Raw genomic sequence first — 21,857 nt, forward strand, 5'->3', positions numbered from 1 at the left:
GCCCTTCATCCCTAGGATCTGAGGTCAAGGATCCTGCTCTCAGGCTTGTGATTGGCGGCGACTTGTGGAGCCCACGGGGTCACTATTGTGAAGGTGATGATTTCTACCTCCTGACACAGGGAAACAAACCTTTCCATTTCAGTGAGTTCCGATTTTACTCTTTGCCTTCCCAATTCCAAGCCTTCTCAGAAAACTAGCTGGAGAACCAGAAGGACCTGCTCCCGACCGCAGGTCGGAAGGCGGTCCTTTGCCGCCCGGTCTGGTCCTCGGCGGAGGCCTTGCGACCGCACTCCTGGCTGTACCGGGGCCACCCCTAGCTGCAGTCCCCTGCGCGCTGCACGCCACAGGTGACCACGGTGGCAGCAGCAGCAGCAGCGGCCGCGGCGGCGGCGGCTGCAAGAGCAACCCCCGGGGGCGGCGCGGGCGGGGTCTCCGGCGTCCAGGGCCCCGCCCCTCGGCCTGGCGCGCGCGGAGGCGGCGCGCACGCGCGGGGAACATGGCGGCGGCGGAGCCCTCGGTGGCCGCGCTGGCTGGCGGCGGGGTGGGCGCGGGGCCGCCGCCGCCGCCGTCGTCGGGCGGCGTGCCGGTGCTCTTCTGCTTCTCGGTGTTCGCGCGGCCCGCCTCGGTGCCCCACGGCGCCGGCTACGACGTGCTCATCCAGAAGTTCCTGAGCCTGTATGGCGACCAGCTCGACATGCACCGCAAATTCGTGGTGCAGCTCTTCGCCGAGGAGTGGGGCCAGTACGTGGACCTGCCCAAGGGCTTCGCGGTGAGCGAGCGCTGCAAGCTGCGCCTGGTGCCGCTGCAGATCCAGGTGGGTCCCGCCCCCGCCCGCCTGCCCGCCGGCCCGCCCGCCCGCAGAGCCGGTCCCCGCCGGGTCCCCGCCGAGCCGCTCACGCCCCCACGTGTGTGGTCCCCAGCTCCCCCGGGCTTCGTGCTGCAGCCTCCTGCGTTGCCGTGCGGCCGCCGCCGCTGCTCCTATTTTCACGGGTTGGTGCAGATCGTGGTGGTGGTGGTGGCGGTGGCGGTGCGTTAGCTTTAGGGCTTGTTCCGGGAGTTGTGGTAACCAGTTGCAGAAATGCAAACTTTGCCGGCGGCTCTCCTCCTCCTCCTTTCCTTGTCATTTTGGTGACAACCGGATCGCCTCCATAGGAGGAGAACTGCAGGAGCCTCTTCAATAGCCAGCGTAACGCTAGCTTGTGAATCCTAGGCTGAGGAAGTTATACCTAAGGATTAGAGTTTATTAATTTCTGTATCGCTAAAAGCCGTCTTGCAATACGGGACAACCTCTTGTCCTAAGATCAGAGGACTCTCTGACGAATGTCTGCTTTTGAGAGGAAAGGAGGTAACTAAGGTACCACACCATCCATAGTTTTTGTTTTTGTTTTGTTCTGTTTTTTTTTCTCTACGTGTAGAATTGCTAAGTCTTTTCGCTGGAAGATGAACTGAAATGTGGCATTGGAGGTTAGAAGGAATTTTCATATCCAAGTGCCATTTTGAGAGGCATATCCCTGGTTTTCGTTTCTTATCGTCTGTAGTCGGAGACAGGCTGGATGGTGCTGCCCCTCCCCCCACACCTATGGCTCCAAAGGGAGTGCTTTAACATGATGAAAGTTCATGTGTTCAGAGGACAGAGTTCATGGGCTAACTGCCAGAGCTGGAGTGGGTGGGGTGATCTGTCCTGCTGCCCAGATGGAGAGCTGCGTTCTTTAATGTCTAAGATTCTCCATTTTTATCTCTTTAAGAGTTCTAGATGACGGCTGTCTGCCATCCGTTTAGATTACCGCTGCCAAACATCCAATATGTTGGATGCACTTTTGACAACTCCATTATAAGGCCAGAATCAAAATACCGAGTGGGTCTGGAGCTATATTGAAGAAACAGACTTCTTTGTCAACCATTTCCTGCTATTGGGGGGGGGGGGGGTGCGCCTACCTGTGACTGCTGAACTAAACTAGGCTTCCGATTTTTACGTATGCTTTTGCTTTTCTGTGTGCTACAGTAGGAATTTTTATGTTTTGAAAATTTCAAGACGTGATTCAACTTTTAGATTAAAGGCTCTGAAAATCAATTGTGTGTGTGTGTGAGAGAGAGAGAAAGAGAGAGCGAGAAACGGAGAAAGAGACAGAGACAAGGACAGAGAGAGAGACAGACATTCATCCTGAAAAGGCAATACATAATTCAGGTCACTCAGGCTTTTGGAATAGCTTATGTATAACTGATTTTTTTGGAATGATGTTTAAAACAATCATTATAACAATACCAGTATTTTTTTCTAGCCACTAACAAATAGTATGTTTTTCTCACTAAATAAACTAAGAATTCTTAAGCTTATCATACATATGTGTCTATATTTTGAAGTACTTCAAATACTTTCATATTCTCACTTTAGTAATTGTGATACCTTCCTTCCATTGTGTGCCTCTCCCAGAAGTTATAGATAATCTGAAAGAATTGCTTACTTAGTATGTGACAGGATATCCATGTACACATGTGTATTTATGTGTGGGGATGTATTTTCAGAAAAGATACTTCTTTTCATTGCTGCTATATTTTCTGGAACATATCTGTATAACCCTAGTGACTATGGGTGTTTTATGTCCCGAAGAGTTCATTCCACACTGAAGTGGCATCTTTGAGTGCATGGCATGGTGGATACAAGCCTGGATTCAAGTTCTTGCTGGAGGTAGTAATGGCGTTCATTTCTCTGAGGAGCAGAGCATAGCAAGGTAGGAAGGTTAGCAAATTGTCCTGGATTATATGCTCATCATGGCCGAGCTAGCAAAGCACGAACAAATCCCCATCAAACGTCTGGATATCTGCCATAGCTTGGCTGTTTTCTTTTCGTGGTTGATGGGAACGTTGAGCAGTCTGGAGAGCAAGCCAGACTTGAGCTTCTGTCTGTCTGTCCATTTCTCTGGATGCTGCTCCCTGCTGTTTTACAGGGAACACCTGTCACTTGGGCAGACTCAAGGAGGCTTCTGGGGGAGGTAGGAGTGATGCAGGTCGTAAGGCCTCTTGGACTCAGGAGCAGGGACTGCAAGTTCTGTGTGCAGTCCTTTGTGTGGGCAATGACCTTGGGGAAGGGTAGGTGGTTGTGCCACATTGCCCCTGCGGTTGGCAGCAGTTCTTTGGGAACTGATGATCTTGAAGACCTCTATTGTCAGTACTGGTGTGGTCACTTTTTAGGGACGCCTTTTAAAAAAATACCCTGTCAGAGTGACTAAATGTCTGCTTGACAGCTCAGGTAGCTGAAGGCATGGCTCATGTTTCATTCATGGTTTGTGTGCCCAGAGTCTGACAAGTAGGAGACAGAATGTAAATGAAGGCATCCTGGGGTAGAAGTTTAGGTCTTTTGATGACGATTCTCGCTTGTACTTTTCCAAAAGGTGTCGTCCAAGTCTGCATGATAGAGACGTGGAATGCTGGAGACCCATGTAAAGCTGGGACAGCGTCTCACACTTTGTCCAGGGCAGGAAGAGCCCAAGCAGAGGACAGGAAGAAATGGATGCTGGCAGGGGGATGCTGGCCAGACAGGAGGGAAGGGCTTTGGCAGCTTTTGAGAACAGTAGATACGAGCTTCCCCTAGGCAGGTTATTGTGACGTGTGCCTGGGGTGGCTAATTAGGAGAGGATTTCGGTCCAGCTTTCATGTTCTGGTAAGATTGTTTTTTGTTATGTGGGTGGAGCACAGGCATTTTACTAGAAGAGACAGTCAAGTTTGTGATCAGAAAGAAGGAAAATGCAGATATAGAAAGAGGAGGAAAGAACTGTGGGTTGCTGGTGGCTTCTGGTTGGAAGGTAGAGATCAGGATTGTTGGACCTTTGCTTTATCCTATTGGGGCACAGCAGGAAAACAGCATGGATAACTTCACACTCAGACCGAGTGAGGAGACTGCAGGGTGTGTCTGAGGTGCAGTGTGCTTTAGGGGGACATTGAGAAGAGATGCCTAGATCCTGAATTCAGGGTGTTGCCTCCAGCCTGTTGGTTTGATAGACAGAGGGGGTTATGGGATATGTGGTCATGAGGATTATGGGCCACTTCCAGACTTGCAGTATTGCCAGGTAATACCCAAACATTGTATCTTTTTGTTCCTTGTGAGTAAATTAGCTGCAACCTATAAATAAACTGCATTTGAGAGTGGGAGCTGCATGTGACCTGCATTTGATTTCTTTTCTTTCTTTTTATTTTTTTTTTAACATTTGGTTAGCCAAGCAAGGGGAATCTTAATGTAGATTTAAATGTCAGTGTGCTCTTGGCTCAGCCCAGCTTCGCTTTCATCCCAGTCTGAGGCACAGTCTCAAGAGATCCCTCAGGTCCTGCCTCTCAGTGGGTAGGCACAGCTGGCCTTCCTTGGGGAGTCAGAGAGCCCAGACTTCATTATAAGTTGCGGGTGTAATAGTATACCAGGGACATCAATGCCGGGAGTAGGTACATATGTTCTAAAAGCAAAAGTGAAACATTCCCTTGCCAACTAAATGAACAGACTCAGAATCTGTTTTGCCAAAAATAAATCATGCGATGATGAGCCTTTTGGTGGTGTCTGGAAATGCGCTTTATGAATGAGTTTCTTAATTCTGCACACTGAATTAGTACAATGATGTTTCTAGAGAGAACTGAGTGGTAAATCGTCTTTAACCTCGTTAGAGAGCTGCCCGGCCTGTGCTGACTCAAATGTTTGTTTTGTAGGATATCACCACAGCCGAAGAAAAATGCTGTTTTTCTTAACGGTGTTAAAGATAAGGAAATTCTATTGGAAGATGTTAATGATTTACCTATATTTATGTAACTGAACATAGTGAAGCTGAGATTTGAACTCAGAGTTTAATCCACAAACCTAGACTGTGCCTGGAATCAATCCTTGAAGGCTGTGTGGGTGGGGTGGGGTGGGGTGGGGAAGCCTCTGTTTGAAATGGGTTGATACTGGCTTCTTTTTTTGTTTGTTTGTTTGTTTTTTTTTTTTTTTTTTTTTTTTTTTTTTCCGAGACAGGGTTTCTCTGTGTAGCTTTGCACCTTTTCCTGGAACTCACTTGGTAGCCCAGGCTGGCCTCGAACTCACAGAGATCCGCCTGCCTCTGCCTCCCGAGTGCTGGGATTAAAGGCGTCTGCCACCACCGCCCGGCGATACTGGCTTCTTTACCAAAGCTATGCAGTTGGATTGGAAACAGGACTTCAGTGCTGATAACCTAGATCCCCTTCAGACTCTTACTCAAGTAGATCATGTTTATCTCGTGACTATAATAGGTTATCGGGTTTAAAAGAAAAATCACCCCACTGAAAACGTTTCCCATTCCTACGCATGTACAGATTCCTCCCTGTAGCACAGGGGCTGCCATAAGCATTGCTAACCCAGGGGCTGAAACAACGCAGGCATTCTTGTATTTCTAGAGGCTATAGCCCAAGGGTGTGGGCAGGGATGGTTCCTTCTGAGGAAGAGTCTTTTCATGACTTTCTCTACCTCCGGTTTGTAGAAGACTGCATCTTATAGATACCATCAGTCCAGTCTCTGCTTTCATGGCCAAGGCCTTGTATGTGTGTCTGTCTGTCCATCTCTCTGTATAAGCATCTCCTTTGCATATAGACACCAGTCATCTGTAGTTACTTACCCACCTTACTTCAGTGGGTGACTTTATCTTAAGTTATCTGTAGTACTCCAGCTCCATGGAAGGTCATTCTCTAAGGTACTGGGGTTAGGAATTTCAAGTATGACTTTACAGAGGGTGGGGGACACTGTTCAACAGTGTGACACCATATCTTACTTCCATTCCAGGAACTGGTATGTATCATTAAGCTAGGCCACCCATTGTTTGTGTTCTTGAGTGGCTTGTGGCCATTTTGTAAAATGATCAGAGTACATGGCCAGGGTAGTAGCCAACTTTTCTGTGAAAAGTCTGTAGGTGAGAAATCTGCCACATTGTGGTAGGTCTAAAGGAAGTGGACAAAGATTTTCCACCTAAATTCTGTCTCTCAAACTCTTGTTTGAGGAAGTTGTTGATATGTGTACGTTCATGTGTAGTTATAGGTGATTTGGCTTTTGCATCTGCACTGATTGGCAAGTGCTACATTTTTGCTTCTGAAGATAATTGGTTAGCCCTGCTTGCACCATGGCAGCATTGGTCATCTTGCAGTTGTAAAATGTATATTTGGGGCCATTGGCTATAGTTTTTGGTACCTACAATTTAGTTTTAATTAAAATTTTTTTGACTTAGGGTAGGGAATTCCTGAATTAGAATTGAATTGAATTGTAACAGCATCTTGTTGGACTCTGTGCATTTCGGGATAGGGAGGAGACAGGATTAGGTGTATAACATGGTTAGAATTTCTTGAATTTTGTTTTTATTTTTGTTCTTTTTCTGGCTTCGTGGATCTGGAGGTTATTTCTACAGTCAGACCTTATCTCCAGCTACCATGTCCCAGGGAAGTCATTGTTTTTATTTTAAATAAGGCTTGCATTTTAGAAGAGTTAGATTTATGCTGCAGTTGCTTAGATAGTACAGACTTTGTGTATTCCTCTGCCCAACTCATTCCTCTGTTGTTCATATTGTACTTTCTTGTGGTTCATTTGTCACAACCAGTGGAATAGCATGGTGGATCCTTTTAAATTGCCTTTATTACTTTTAAATTTTTTAGTATACATGTGCATCTCTAGAGTCACAGAACTTATGGAATGAATCTCTCTCAATATATAAAGGGAATTTGTTGGAATAACTTACAAGCTGTGGTCCAATTAATCCAACAATGGCTAACCCTGAATGGAAAGTCCAAGAATCTAGTAGTGATCAGTCCCATGAGGCTGGGTGTCTCAGCTGGTCTTCTGTAGATGTTGGAATCCCGGAGAAGTAGGCTCCAGTGGCAGTGAAGGAATGGACGTGCCGGCAAGGCAAGGGCAAGCAGGCAAAGAAGAAAGAAACCCTTCTTTTTCCCTTGTCCTTATATAGGCTTCCAGCAGAAGGTGTGGCCTAGACTCAAGGTGCATCTTCTCGCCTCAAGATCTGGATCAAAAGCTTGTGTCTTCTAGCCTCAAGATCCGAATCAGAGGTGTGCCTTCCATTTCTGGATTGTAGTTTGCTCCAGATGTGGTCAAGTTGACAACCAAGATCAGCCATCACAGTGGGTATATGCATGTGAGTGCAGGTGCCTTTGGGGTTCAGAAGAGGTGTCAGATCACCTGGATCTTGAGTTACAGGTCTTTGTGAGCTGTCCAGTGCATGCTGGGAACTAAACCTGGGCTTTTAACCAGTAAGCCATCTCTCCAGCCCCTGCACACTGGTTTTTACTGGCCTTTCCTTCTTGTCTTTTTTCTGTTTTGAGTTTCAGGCTGACCTTATCCAAGATCTAGTCCAGGATGCAGTTAAATCCACTTGCCTTGCCTACTCCGTTTCCTCTGTGCTATGACACTTTCCTTGATTTAATTGTTATGAATGGCTTTGACAGTATTGAAAAGCCCTAGTCAGATGTTTGGGGGGGGGTGTCCTCAGTTTTCCCTAGGGGTAGACTGAGATTGTTGGACTGCGAGGACCCATGAAGGCCATTCTCGTGTCAAGTACTCAAACGCTTGGTGTGGCATCATTGAGTACACGAGTGAGGATCTTCTAGCTCGTTTGTGTGTCAGGGAGTTACTCTCCTGCCTCCACACTCTACCCCAGGAAGATGTTTGCCAGATGCAGCCACATGCAAGGGTACCGGGAAGACTCACACAATCAGAAACTCCATCTTTACAATAAAACGTGTCACTATTCGCTGTAGCAATGTCCTTTGCTTACTGAAAAGAGTTCTGTGGGGTGGAGATGGCTGTAGGGCCGTTTTTCTTCTGACCTCAGAACATATATTTAGATTTCTGGCTAGGTAAGTATTTATTCAAATATAGCTTAATAATTTGACAAATAATTTAACAAAATAACTTAATATATTTTGACCATTTTTACCTTGTGGTCCCTCTAAAATAGTGTATTATTTGACATATTTTTTTTTTACATATTCTTTTGTTTTTTTTTTTTTTTGTTTGTTTGTTTTTTTGGTTTTTCGAGACAGGGTTTCTCTGTGTAGCTTTGTGCCTTTCCTGGAACTCGCTTTGGAGACCAGGCTGGCCTCGAACTCACAGAGATCCGCCTGCCTCTGCCTCCCGAGTGCTGGCATTAAAGGCGTGCGCCACCACCGCCCGGCTTTACATATTCTTAATGAGTACTAGAATGACATTTGCCTAATGTAGAACAGTGTGTTAATACCTCACCAGATGCCAAGTGGACCTGAGCTTGGCCTGCTTTCCTTGTATTTTGGATCTCTTTTTCCATCTCCTCTGTCCGTTCCTGACACTGCTAATTTGTCTGCCTCCAGCACTCTATTTCTGATTGTTTGTATCTCTCTAATTTTCTGTGAATTTAGAATGTAGACTACCAGTCTTCTGCGGGACCCACAGTGTCAGACTATGTAGACTACGTTGGTATGGGAGAGCTGGAGCCCTGAGCATGTGTGTGAACTGTTGAGTATGTGTGAACTGTGAGTGTGTGTGAACAGTGAGTATGTGTTAACTATGAGTATGTGTGTGAACAGTGAGTGTGTGAACAGTGAGTGTGTGTGAACAGTGAGTGTGTGAACTCTGAGTATGTGTGTGAACAGTGAGTATGTGTGAACAGTGTGTGTGAACAGTGAGTGTGTGTGAACAGTGAGTGTGTGAACTTGTGTGAACTCTGAGTATGTGTGTGAACAGTGAGGATGTGTGAACTGTGAGTATGTGAACTGTGAGTATGTGTGAACTGTGAGTATGTGTGTGAACAGTGAGTATGTGTGAAATGGGAGCATATGTGAACTGGGAGTGTCTGTGAACAGTGAGTATATACGAACAGTGAGTATATGTGAATGGTGAGTGAGCATGTCAGGGCTTGACTGTTGGCATACTTACGTACGTGCCAGAGGTGTCCTGTGCAAACTTGCTGGCTAGTGGAACGGCAAGTTTGGCTGAGTTGTGTTGGTGTAATTTCAGAGAGGCCACTGGTAAATAAATTGTTTTATATCATACACCTTAATCACAGTGGCACTGTGATACTACTTCTTGCTTAAATTTATGAAAGAGAAACCATCATTTTGAGCATAGTGAACTAAGATTTAATGTTTACTGGGATTTTAAAATGCATGAGTCATTTGTAGTGATTGCTTTTTAAAAATAATATCCTGAATACACACACAAAAAAATGGTCTTCCTGGCTTCTGTGTAGAGGTCACATTCACTGCTTTGGAGATGACTGTAGTACAGGCATTTGGCAGGCACTTTGCTCAGCTGAAAACTGCACGTGTCACCAAGCCTGATGACCTGAGGTCTAACCCCAGAGGCCACCTAGGTCTAACCCCAGAGGCCAGGTGGTGATAGGAGAGAAGAGTCTCCGGGTTGTCACCTGATTTCCTAGTGTAAATCCTAGAGCTTGCACATACACGGACACACACACACACATTGAACAAATAAACGTTAAAGCAAACAAACGTATAGGTAAAAGGTATCATTGAAAAACAGAGTGAGGAAACAGCCAAAGCACTTGAGCACTTATTTTAATAATAATGCTTTATTGGTAAAGGTAGAGTCTCTCCATAGGGTTAACTGACAGGTGGCTCTCACCGCCTAGTGTAATCTGCTTCTGGATTGCCCATGCCCAGAGTGTGCACGCTGTAGCCTCAGCCTCAGTGGGAGACGCAAGTACTAGAGTCTCCCAGCCTGAACACGGGCAGAAGCCATCACAGAGCGGTTAGAGTAGCCACAGCTTTGGGCATAATAGATTGATTTCAGAGGCTCCTTTAATCCACGTAGGAATTGTTTCCTCTAGAGTCCACTGCGTGCAGGGATGGTTAGGCCGAGTCTAGAGCTGAGCTGCTGCCCCATGCAATCGGGACACAGACTTCTCCAGGGAATTCTTAATAATTGATATCTGTGGGTGGCTTTAGGGGATGCAAAACAGGATAAGTGGAGGGGTTTTAGTGGGTGACTAGGAAGTAATGACATCGGTTTCTTCAGGAGGAACACATCCTCTGCAGAGCTTTCTTTAATTTGCAAAGGTAGAAAGTAATTGGGCTTTTCAGTCTCCGTGAAGTTGAAGTCCTGTATTCAGTGTGGATTTTAGTTAGTGGCTCCATCACTGGGCCCTGCCTGTTGGAGTCGGATACCTGCAGCAGATGGGAAGGTTGGAAATTTGGTTCCCAGTTTTCCCCTTAACTCATTAATTTCCCCACTTGTGGTAATGTTTAGGAACTCACCCTCCGGTGTATTCCTTCTCCAGCCCAGGGCCGTTCCCTTGTGTCCTTTACTGCCCTCCAGAAGTCTCCCTTGCAAGTGGCAGCTTGGTCTTTTTATCTCGAGAGCAGTGATTGTGTGTTTGCTGTGAATTGGTGTGTTTTCTGCTTGTTGTTAGTTTTGTGTTTCATAGTCTCCAAATACAGACTGGTTTTTTTATTGTTACTTTCTTTACATGCAGTAGTTTAAAATTTAATTTCTGTGCCTGTCATACCACTACCAGATTTGTATTTTACTATTGTACATATTTATTTTCTGATTTGAACAATAACATTCAGTAAATGCTTTTAAATACACTCAAAAATAAAGAGTATAAGAAAGATAATATTCAAACTCTCTCTCTCTATATGTGTGTGTGTGTGTGTATATAAAACTACCTGCTAACTTTTTGATATTTTCTTTTTCTTTATTATTTTTATATTATTGAAATCCTATTCAAGTGTGCTGTTGTCAGAATTAACATTATATGGTAACTATTTCTCCTTAGATGGAAGAAATTCTTTGAAACATGTACATATTTTTAATTGACTAAAATGCTTTTTCTCTGAATATATTAAAAAGTCATTTAAACATTTAGATATTGTTAGTATTTGCTTTAATTTCCCCTTCCCTACCAAATGCAGTTTGGAGAATGTCTTTGTGGGTAATGCCTTTTTTTTTTTTTTCTTGGTAATTCCTGTAGTATCGGATCTGTTAAGTTTGCTTACTGAGACAGAAAATAGGAACATTTTTCTTCTTGCACTGACCTCCACTGAAGTTAAATGTCATTGTAATACAAATGCCAGATCATTCTTGTCTCCTTTTTCCCTCAGCTTACGACCCTGGGAAATCTCACACCTCCGAGCACTGTGTTTTTCTGCTGTGACATGCAGGAAAGGTTCCGACCAGCCATCAAGTACTTTGGAGACATTATTAGTGTGGGACAGAGACTGGTACGCTTGGGTGTTTTTGTCTGTTCCAATTTACTGAGACACAACATGCATTCATACTGTTACTCAACACATTTTTTGCACTTTTGTTTGGTACCCTTTTTTTTCAGTTGCAAGGAGCTCGGATATTAGGAATTCCGGTTATCATAACAGAACAGTACCCCAAAGGCCTTGGCAGCACGGTGCAAGAAATCGACCTAACGGGTGTGAAACTGGTTCTTCCAAAGACCAAGTTCTCTATGGTGTTACCTGAAGTTGAAGCAGCCTTAGCCGAGATTCCTGGTGTCCGGAGTGTTGTATTATTTGGAGTAGAAGTAAGTACCCTCTTGGGTTTGGGGCATGTGTGGTCTTGTTTATAGGATGCTAGTAGGTAAGTGGCACTGAGGGGAAATGGCCAGCACTTGTTACATGTCCTCCACCCTCATGGCACTGAGTTAAATAAATGCCTTATGGCTGTTGCTACTGTGAGTGCTCACCCCAGCCCTGTGAACTCTGTATCCTTTGTCTCCCAGGATCACAGATGAGAAAGTAAAGTATAACGATATTAGTGCCTTGTCCCTGGTCAGACACAAGGCAGCATTTGAATCTGGGCCAATGGTCTTCAGCTGTCTTGAAAACCACCTGCTTCCTGCTTTGGAAGACATTTTCCCCACAGGCATTATTTTTACTTGTGTATTACTGGACTTCACTGGGGGCACATTTTCTGCTGTACCCTACCTCACCCCACCCCCAAGGTTATAGTTCATCATCCTTTAAATAGGCTTGTGTACATGCTCTTATGAAAGAAAACATACTCATGGATTCCTAGTTCCAATTTCAGTTGATTTATTACATTTTATTTTATTTATTTTTTTGAGATAACACCTTGCTGTGTAGTACAGAATGCACAATATAACCTAAGCTGGCATCGAACTTGTAGCAATCCTCCTGCATCTACCTCCTAAGTGCAGAAATTACAGGGCTATGCCTCCATACTCAGCTCATTTCTAACTTTTAAACCACTATTATACTGAAATTTTAAAATTTACCAACAAAATTATTAATGCAACAAAATAGCAGTAATTTAACATGGTTATATTTTGATAATAAGGTTTTATCGTAATAGATTTTTCAAAGCAGAAAAATATAATCTTAAATGTAGATGCCCATTAAGTATTTATTATATGTTTAGTTCAGTCGTGACAGTGGAGAGGAAGCTTGTTTGTGCAAATATGTACTACAAATGCGGTGGCTTCTGCACATATTTTTATTCATCATTCTTAACTCTCATGCGCAATGGGGATCTTTTCTGAGCAGTAGAGTGCTCCAGTACTATCTAAAGGAAGTCGTGGCTGGTTGCTCATCAAAGCTGTCTTGTCATGGAAAAGACAGTCAGCATTGTGGCAACATTAAAAACATAACTCTCGTTGGTTATGTGATGTAGTTACTGTGAGAGGGAGTTTTTGCCTTGTGTCCTCTGCTGAGGCAGTGCTACAAGTCAATGCCCGTGAAGACGGGGTCTGTACAGGATAGTTGTTGGTAATGGACACTTGGGAAATCCTAGTTTTTTCAAATGAATAAACCGAAGCTAGATACTGCTGATTTATGCTCAAAACTACCTGGCTAGCTGGAGCCTAAAAGGGTCATTTGATTTTCAGTCCTTTCTGTTCTGCCCTAATGTATATTTGTAAAATGTTTTCATGGTTTGGGGCCTGCATTATAAATTAATTACCTTTGCCTGTCTTTACTTCTGTGTGACTCCATTTCCCCGGTGCTTTCTCGGTACTGTGGCCTCATTCTTTTGAGTTATGTACCCAATGCGAATGTAGACATAAGCCCAATTGCCAGCGGCCCCACAGCTGAGTGATAATAGTGAGCTTTCTCAAGGCCGCTCCTGGGGCTTAGATGAAAGTCATTAGAAATTGCACAGAATCCTGAGAGTATGTTCAATGTGACCCTGAGAAACATTGCTGAAAGCCAGTTCATGGTCTGTAGAAATGCTGATGTGTGTTGGAGCTCACCTAGCTCAGGAGAGCCAGAACAGTGCTATTAAATGTTACAATGGCCTCTTTCATCCTTTTTGAACACATATAAAGCACCAACAGTGTCCTGCATTCTTACATGTGATGCTTTGCTTTCCTGCAAGACACACGTATGTATCCAGCAAACTGCCCTGGAGCTGGTTGGCCGAGGCATTGAAGTTCACATCGTTGCGGATGCCACCTCCTCAAGAAGCATGATGGACAGGATGTTTGCTCTTGAGGTACTCGTTTTACTTAAAAATAAGTTGTTCATTGAGTTTTCTGAAAAATTAGGAGTCTTGAGTATTTAACAGTCCCTAAAACTTTGCCTCTTAAACGTAAGCTTGCTCTCAGCATATCAGGACCATTTCTTTTCCGAGAAACAATTGTACCTACTTTTCTATTTCACATTTTTTTTCTTGGGATTAGATTTCTAGAGATGCCAAGAATCCCTTGATAGCTTTGTGGTCACTTCACAAAGTGTAGTGTCCAACATGGACTAGACATTCCTCAAGTAGCCGGGACTGAATTTTACAGAACTGCACAGTAAAAACAGTTCACAGAGATTCAACGCATGCAATATGTAGCGCCGAACTCTGGCAGAATGGATGTAAGCCTGAGTCAGCCTAGTGTAGGTGACTGTAGACAGGACCCACGGGCTGCGTCCCGGCTGACACCGGAGCTTTGAGCTGTCAGGCTGAGTCACGGACTCAGCCATTCTTTGTCAGTGTTGCCTCATAACCATCTGAACTAAGTCCCTTCTATTCCAGGACTGGTGAGACTAGCAGGTAATCCTGGGGAAGTTGTACTACAGAAGATGTGTGTGTGTGTGTGTGTGTGTGTGTGTGTGTGTGTAGGGGAGGTCCTCCCTCTCATACTTAATTCTAATTCACCAATAATTTGGAATGTACATGTGGATTCAATTTCTGAATCGTTAAGCTACTTATTTCTGTTAGGAATGACAAATACCGGGGCTTGCAGGGTGACTCAGAGGGTGAAGGACCTGCTGAAGAAGGTTGGTGACCTGAGTTCAGTTCCCGAATCCCACAGTGAACGGGGAGAAGTGGCTGCTGAATGGTATCCTCTGACCTCCACATGCACACCTAATAACACAGGAGAGGGCATATGTGTGTGCACACACACGCACGCACGCACACACATGAATAATAAATAAAAACTCAAAGCAATTTTAACGAAATGCCGGAGGGTTTGTAGTTGCGAGATCATCCAGTACTCTGGGTACAGACAGGCTTGTGCATTGTTCCTTGTTGGGACTGTGCCAGCTCTGTAGCCTAGAGTGCCCTCAAGTGTGCAGAAGGAATGGATGGAAGAGGAAAGGCCATGGGAAGCAGGCCATAGGTAGTAACAGCCGTTCAGCCTCCTTCCTTGGCTTTCCCGTAATGAGTACCTGTTGTGATTACAGGTAGAAGTTTGCTGTTTATTTATTGCAGTATTTATACTTATTCTTCTTTTAAGTCCTTTCCCGTCTCAAGTCCAGTTTGTGTCGCTCAAGTGGTCTTGGGTTTGAGTCCAGCCCTGCCGTGTGGTTGGTTAGCCTATCAGGCCTCATATTCTTAAGAAACCACCTCACCTTTCTCCTAGTAACTGTCAATGCCAGTGGCTGCTCAGCTAGTTGTGGAGTGATGTGTCTACCTTCCCCTCTTGGGGCTGGGATTTTTGTCTGTTTTGGGCATACACAGGTCTTGTGTATGCTATTAAAATCGCTGAGTTCAAATGTGCATTTGCCCTGCTGTGCCTCGAAAATGCTGCTTCCTGCTGCTATTCACTACTTCCCACTCTTACAGTCTTTCCATCCCTTTTTCCTCAAAGACCCCAGAGCCTTGGGGTGAGGAGCGTGAAACCGTTGTCCGATAGGTAGAAGTTTCTTTGGTTAAACCGCCCCGTGCTCATTGAAAATGTTGGTTTTTCTAACTTGTAATAAATGATGCTGCTTTTCACGGCACCAGCAACGATCTGTAAGCTCTTCTAAAGCCTTGAGCTCATTCTGATCCACTCTTCAAGCTTCCTCCTAAACCTGAGGCTTTACAGCTCCAGTCAGGTCAGTCTCCTCTCAGCCAGCAACTGTCTTCATGTACCTTTACGTGGAAACTTCATTGCCATGGTAATGCTCAGACTTTGAAGTATTTCAAAGGAACCAAATGGCCAAAAGCCGTGCAAACAAAATAAAACCTTGTTTGCTGGGAAGATAGGTCAGGACCTTCCTTCTACATTCATACAAATTTTATTTTATTTTTTCTTCTCTCATACGTTATATCCCGACCAGAGTTTCCCCTCCCTCCATTCTTCCCAGTCTCCCCCTCCAGCCCCCCACTCTCCCAGACCTACTGCTCTTCCCATTTTCTTTCAGAAAAAGTAAGGCCTTCCAGGGCTATCAGCTGAATGCAGCATAACAAGTTACAGTAAGACTACGCGCAAGCACTCATGTCAAGACTGGATGAGGCAACCCATTAGGAAGAAAAGGGTCCCCAAGAGAAAAAGGCAAAAGAATCAGAGACACCCCCATTCCCACTGTTAGGACCAATGAAAGCCCCACGCTAAACAACCACAGCATGTATGCAGAGGGCCTAGTGAGGACCCCAGCAGGCTCTGTGGTTGCATTTCAGTCTCTGTGAGCCACCATGAGTCCTGCTTAGTTGATTCTGTGAGCCCTGAGATGTTCTAAAAAGGGACAGAAAGAGCCTGATCTTTAGCATGAACACAGAAGAGTCTGCTTGGGTTAAAACATTAAGGTCGAAAGTGGGAAAGTGACTACAGCAGGTGAGGTGATGGTGTGCAGTGTCTGCAGGTGAGGTCAGATGATGTGCAGTGTCTGCAGGTGAGGTGATGATGTGTAGTGCCTGCAGGTGAGGTCAGGTGATGATGTGTAGTGTCTGCAGGTGAGATCAGATGATGATGTGCAGTGTCTGCAGGTGAGGTCAGGTGATGATGTGCAGTGTCTGCAGGTGAGGTCAGGTGATGGTGTGCAGTGTCTGCATGTGAGGTGAGGTGATGATGTGCAGTGTCTGCAGGTGAGATCAGTGATGATGTGCAATGTCTGCAGGTGAGGTCAGGTGATGGTGTGCAGTGTCTGCAGGTGAGGTGAGGTGATGATGTGTAGTGCCTGGAGGTGAGGTGAGGTGATGATGTGTAGTGCCTGCAGGTGAGGTCAGGTGATGATGTGTAGTGTCTGCAGGTGAGATCAGATGATGATGTGCAGTGTTTGCAGGTGAGGTCAGGTGATGATGTGCAGTGCCTGCAGGTGAGGTCAGGTGATGATGTGCAGTGTCTGCAGGTGAGATCAGATGATGATGTGCAGTGTCTGCAGGTGAGGTCAGGTGATGGTGTGCAGTGTCTGCAGGTGAGGTGAGGTGATGGTGTGCAGTGTCTGCAGGTGAGGTCAGGTGATGGTGTGCAGTGTCTGCAGGTGAGGTCAGGTGATGATGTGCAGTGTCTGCAGGTGAGATCAGGTGATGATGTGCAGTGCCTGCAGGTGAGGTAATGATGTGCAGTGTCTGCAGGTGAGATCAGGTGATGATGTGCAGTGTCTGCAGGTGAGGTCAGGTGATGGTGTGCAGTGCCTGCAGGTGAGATCAGTGATGATATGCAGTGTCTGCAGGTGAGGTTAGGTGATGATGTGCAATGTCTACAGGTGAGGTGAGGTCAGGTGATGGTGTGCAATGCCTTCCAGTTTGTAGGCTGCTCCTCTCTGTTCTGTCTTGCTATAGGGATCATGCAATTTGTCTCTAAAGTTTTTGGAGAAATGCTTCCGTGTTATGTTAACTAGAAGTTAGCAGCAGCATGGCCAGCTCCTTTTCTTCTGTACTCCCTCAGAGCAGAACTACTTCAGATCATCCTTATTCATATTGCCTGTTAAATTTATTTCACCTGCAAGATGCATGGTTAGTACACAAAAGGCCCGTGGCCTGGACTTTATTCACTGGATGTTTCCTTGTATGTACTGGCCATCTTTTGAGCAGTGTCACCTTGAAGTAAATAACTGTTCATAAGCACATAATAAATGGCTGTACCACCGTACACCTGCCTGATTTTGTCAGACCTCAGAAGAATTGCAAAATGGATGGAGTAAATCTTCTCTTGAACTTGATGCCCCTCTGGCTTTTGGTGTTGCTTGGATATGAAGTGGGTTGCTTGGATATGATGTGTGCACCAAGGAATCTTCCTTTATCGTTGACCCAGTTGGACTGACTGCAGGTGTAAGGAGGAGTCTTCCATAGCCTAATGCCCCATTTGACCTCTGGAGAGAAAGTGGGCTGAGACTAAGCATGATCAGGATGTGGGCAGGAGCACCTGAAGCTGTTGCTATTGTCTGCTCAGCTTCCTCCCAGATTGGGGAGGGCAGGCTCTATGCACACACCTAGAAGCCTGTTCTAAAAGTTTTGCATTTTCTGTACCACACCTTCCTTCTCACTTGGGTTCTTTGCTTGGTTATTTTTAAACCCCCAGTCTTGAGGTAAGTAGCACTGTACACCCCAGTGTGACCCAGCTTTCAGCACCACCAAAGATTATTAGGGTAGACAGACAAGACTCGGGTCCATACAGCACAAGAAAAAGCCCTGCCCTCTTCTAAGGTTCCTGTAGCAGATGCTTCTTGGGATAGCCATTTGCCCTTTACCCTGGAGTTTGTGACTACTGAGTACTACAGAGAGTGAACTCTGCTGTGGGATTCTCTCCTGGAGCCGGACACCCCTCACTCACCTGCCTACTTGAGAACAGTCCTCTTGGGGAGCTTTACATAGTTACCGATTTTATAACCTTGTTTAATCATTCTAAAAAGTTTATAATGACAGAGGAGGTGGTGGTTCCATTATTCCCTGGGGCAGATTCCCAAACCTTACATGAGGCCCTTCACTTCTGCCAATTGTAGCCAGAAGATTTCTCTGGTCCCACCAAGCCCCCACAGTTCTGTGACCCACTTATAAAATAATCACTCAGAAGCTTATATTAATTATAACTGCTTGGCCATTAGCTCAGGCTTATTACTGACTAGCTCTTGCACTTAAATTAACCCATAATTCCTATTTATGTTTAGACACATGGCTTGGTACCTTTTCTCAGTTCTGCCTTGTCATCTTGCTTCCTCTGTGTCTGGCTGGCAACTCCTGACTCAGCCCTTCCTCTTCCCAGAATTCTCCTCATCTCTGGCCCAGCCTATACTTCCTGCCTGGCTACTGGCCAATCAGTGTTTTATTAAACCAGTGTACAAAAGCATTATCCCACAGCACTCTAATATCAATCTTTTAATCAAGAAAATGGCCTGCAGGCTTGCCTGGAGACCAGTCTGATGGAAGCAACTTTCTTAATTAAGTTTTCTTCTTCCCAGAAGACCTCAGCTTGAGTGTCAAGTTGACAGAAATTGACTGGCTCAGATGGGGATATGACTTACACTGCTGTCCTCTCTCTTTGTTCATGGTTTACATGATTAGCCTGGTAATCTAGCACCTACAGATCTTGACACTGGCTCCCTGTCTCCCTTTATTTATTTCTAAACCATTATTAATGTGGAGAAATACCCATGATGGGGTTGTGATACATCTGTTTCTGAAACCTTTCTCTATCACTGAATTTATTGCTATGGCTGAGAACCATTGTTATAGATGAGGGCCCTAATTATCGTCCTGGCCCACTTCTGTTGTTTTTAAATAATCTCCATTTTCTTGTTCACTTCTTGCTGTTTCTATTTTCTAGCGCCTTGCTCGAACTGGGATCATCGTAACCACCAGCGAGGCTGTTCTGCTACAGCTGGTGGCTGACAAAGACCATCCGAAATTCAAGGAAATTCAGAACCTGATTAAGGCGAGTGCCCCAGAGTCTGGTCTGCTCTCCAAAGTATAGAATACTTGAAGGATTGGGATCCTCGACGACGGGACCGCAAGCCAGACAAGCTCTTGTCTCTACTAAAACTAAAATGTTAAGTCAATAGCAGCTCCTTCTTTGCAGCTCTTAGTAACTCTTACCTGGCTAGACCATTGGGTACAAGCATTTAGTTACAATGTCAAGGCTTCAGGTGCTGCTTATCTTCTTTGTCTCTTAATGGGCTTTTATTTATTAAGACACATTACAATGGAGGTGCCTGTTTTGTCTACACCATATACGCCAACCGTATCTTTCCAAAGTGCACCCTCTGGTGAAGTTTTCTTAAATTGTGCACTTTACAGAAAAAAAAAAAAAAATCAAAAAAACATCCACCATAATGATTTGAGTTTTCTATTGTCGTGAAACATCCGTTGTAATGTCAGTGTAGACCAGTGTTTTCCCTTCACAGGCTGACTGGTGAACGATTGCTGGGTGGGAATTGACACACAGGGCTCTGTATTGTCACCTGCTTCTGTCACAGTGTGGAATTGCTGACTGAGTGAGGTGCGTTGATTTAACCAGAGCAAATTACCTTCTATATTGTTGTATCTGTCTCGATTGTCCTGCTTTGCTTATCTTGGTACCATCTTTGTGGATTTTCTTCCTCTGGCTAGTGGTCTGCGCTCGTGTTTTTCCACTGAATGTTTTACATCCTCATTGGTTGTTTTAATTTTGTCAAGAGATGGGAGTGATTTGCCGTGCTGGGTGACTGACAGTGTTACCCTAACATAATGCCTTTACAGTCTTTTAGAGTGTGTCTCTTGATATATACAAGTGTTAGTGGAGAAGTAAACACTGTAAAATGTAGTTTTAAAACGCCCATATTGCCCTTTGCATTTTCTCTCTCTGCCATTCAAACATTGTTATTGCTGACGTCATCAACAGTGACTTGGTAGGGGTAATACTGTGGTCGTTGTCAACCCATCCATGAGTTTATTTTTCATTTAATACTTATTAGTGCTTAAAAATCTTTTTAAAGAGTGTTGTGATTTGTGGAACATTACTCTCTTTGTATTAAATTAAAGGAAATATATTACCTGGGTGAAATTGTTTGTTTTTCCCCCCATGGCTCCATGAGTACTAGTTAAGGAATTCTAATGACTTTTCAGAGGTAACAGATTTAATATTTATAATCTTAAAAGTCATGGGAACTTTCAAAGGAGGAGAATCCTTTGCAGTCTCGGACTGATGGAGTTGTTTGTTACAGGGCCTCCTTGTTGGAGCTATAGAAATGCGTTTTGTTCTTTGAGCCTTGGTAAGACACCGCAGCCTAGTGTTCTTGGTGTGCTCAGATGTTTGCTTTAGAATAATGGCTCTCAGCGTGTGGGTTGCCACCCCTTTGGGGGTCAAATGAGCCTTTCACAGGGTTCACTTATCAGATATCCTGCATATCAGATATTTACATTATGATTCATAACAGTAACAAAATTACAGTTATGAAATAGCAACAAAAGTAATTTTATGGTTGAGGGTCACCCCAACATGAGGACCCAAAGGGTTGCAGCCTTAGGAAGGTTGAGAACCACTGCTCTAGAAAATGAGTCCACAAAGAAGCATCATATAGTTATCTACATTTTACAATAATTTCTAATAAATGTAATCTAGTGCATTTCATACTTTTATTATCCGGAGAGAGCTTGTTAAAATACTGATTCTAGCTTTTTTTTTTTTTTTCATTTAAATAAAAAAAAAAAAAAAAAAGGCATTGCCACCAGTGACACAAGGATTTAATTTAGAATGGTTTCCTTCCCTTGGACACACACACCTCTCCCATCTCAGTGAAACACCATGCCAGTGAACCCGTCTCACGGCTGAAACCAGCCATGTGACCCTGGATTAGTGTCCTGAGGCTGCCCTAACAAAATGCCACAGACCCCATGTCTGAAAACAACAGACTGTTTTCTTCTCAATTCTGGAAGGTCTGAGGCTCACTGTGCTGAGATCAAAGCTTGCATTGCAAAGCTGTGATCTTTTCTGGAACCCCCAAAAAGCGGTGATCCATATCTAACAGCTCCATGCTTCTAGAACCCACTCATGACTTTCTGGTTTTGTTTTTAGGCTTTTTTGTTTTGTTTTGTTTTGTTTTGTTTGTTTGTTTTGTCCCATTACTGCCATCTTCTAAGTCCTTAGGTCCTGTCTGACTTTTCTTCCTTCTTCTGCCTGGCCTAAGATCTCATGTGATTTAAGGTCTCTAGCAACCTTATTCCACCTGCAGCCTTAACACCCTTTGGCCATGTAGCAAGGTTCCAGGCTCCAGGGATAAAGACATGGGTATCTTCAAAGACTGTTCTCATCACACAGATATCAGCTAGGAAATGTGAATTTAATTAATTGAATTGTATCAGGTCCAGGATCGGAAATACATGGAGACTCAGATTAATTGTGAACTCTGCCTTTTCTGTTTTGTGAATCATGCCAAGGTGGCAAGGCTTTTACTTTATGATTATAGGAAAACTGAACTGATTGTAATACGTTAACTTTTGGAATGGAAGTGTCCATGACTCTGTAGGATGCTGAAATCCTTTTCATTGACATAAATAAAGAACTTAAGGATGTAAGTAAGATGAGTCTGGTGTATTGAATCTCAAGGGGCCTGGGAGCAGCAAGAGGTTCCTTATGGAAATGCTCAACATCTGTGCAAACTTAATCTAAAATTAAGCTGGTAACTTATTCCAGCCAGGAAACTGAATACTCTGTTATGTCCATTGAAATATCACATTTCTCTTCTTAAAGTGGATTACTTTCACTCTTCAAAATTGATATTTGGGCAAGCATGAC

The 21,857-nt window shown here is 44.5% G+C and overlaps 1 protein-coding gene across 1 annotated transcript; it reads left to right on the forward strand.

The window, feature by feature from the left end:
• The first annotated feature begins 475 nt into the window (after window positions 1-475).
• Isoc1 (isochorismatase domain containing 1) lies at window positions 476-21,641 on the forward strand. Its single transcript, XM_042263949.2, has 5 exons — window positions 476-814; window positions 11,089-11,208; window positions 11,316-11,519; window positions 13,331-13,447; window positions 18,912-21,641. Exons 1-5 carry the CDS (start codon window positions 497-499, stop codon window positions 19,056-19,058), a joined length of 906 nt encoding a protein of 301 aa, XP_042119883.2. The 5' UTR covers window positions 476-496; the 3' UTR covers window positions 19,059-21,641.
• The last annotated feature ends 216 nt before the right edge of the window (window positions 21,642-21,857 follow it).

This window comes from Peromyscus maniculatus, chromosome 19 (assembly GCF_049852395.1).
Source record: "Peromyscus maniculatus bairdii isolate BWxNUB_F1_BW_parent chromosome 19, HU_Pman_BW_mat_3.1, whole genome shotgun sequence".
Classification (NCBI taxonomy): Eukaryota; Metazoa; Chordata; class Mammalia; order Rodentia; family Cricetidae; genus Peromyscus; species Peromyscus maniculatus.

What these genes read in the sequence shown, in the direction of transcription:
- Isoc1 (XM_042263949.2), top strand. Translation starts at nt 497, where the DNA reads ATGGCGGCGGCGGAGCCCTCGGTGGCCGCGCTGGCTGGCGGCGGGGTG. An exon ending in TGGTGCCGCTGCAGATCCAG is followed by an intron (nt 815 to 11,088) that starts GTGGGTCCCGCC and finishes TTTTTCCCTCAG; the next exon opens with CTTACGACCCTGGGAAATCT. An exon ending in TTGTATTATTTGGAGTAGAA is followed by an intron (nt 11,520 to 13,330) that starts GTAAGTACCCTC and finishes CTTTCCTGCAAG; the next exon opens with ACACACGTATGTATCCAGCA.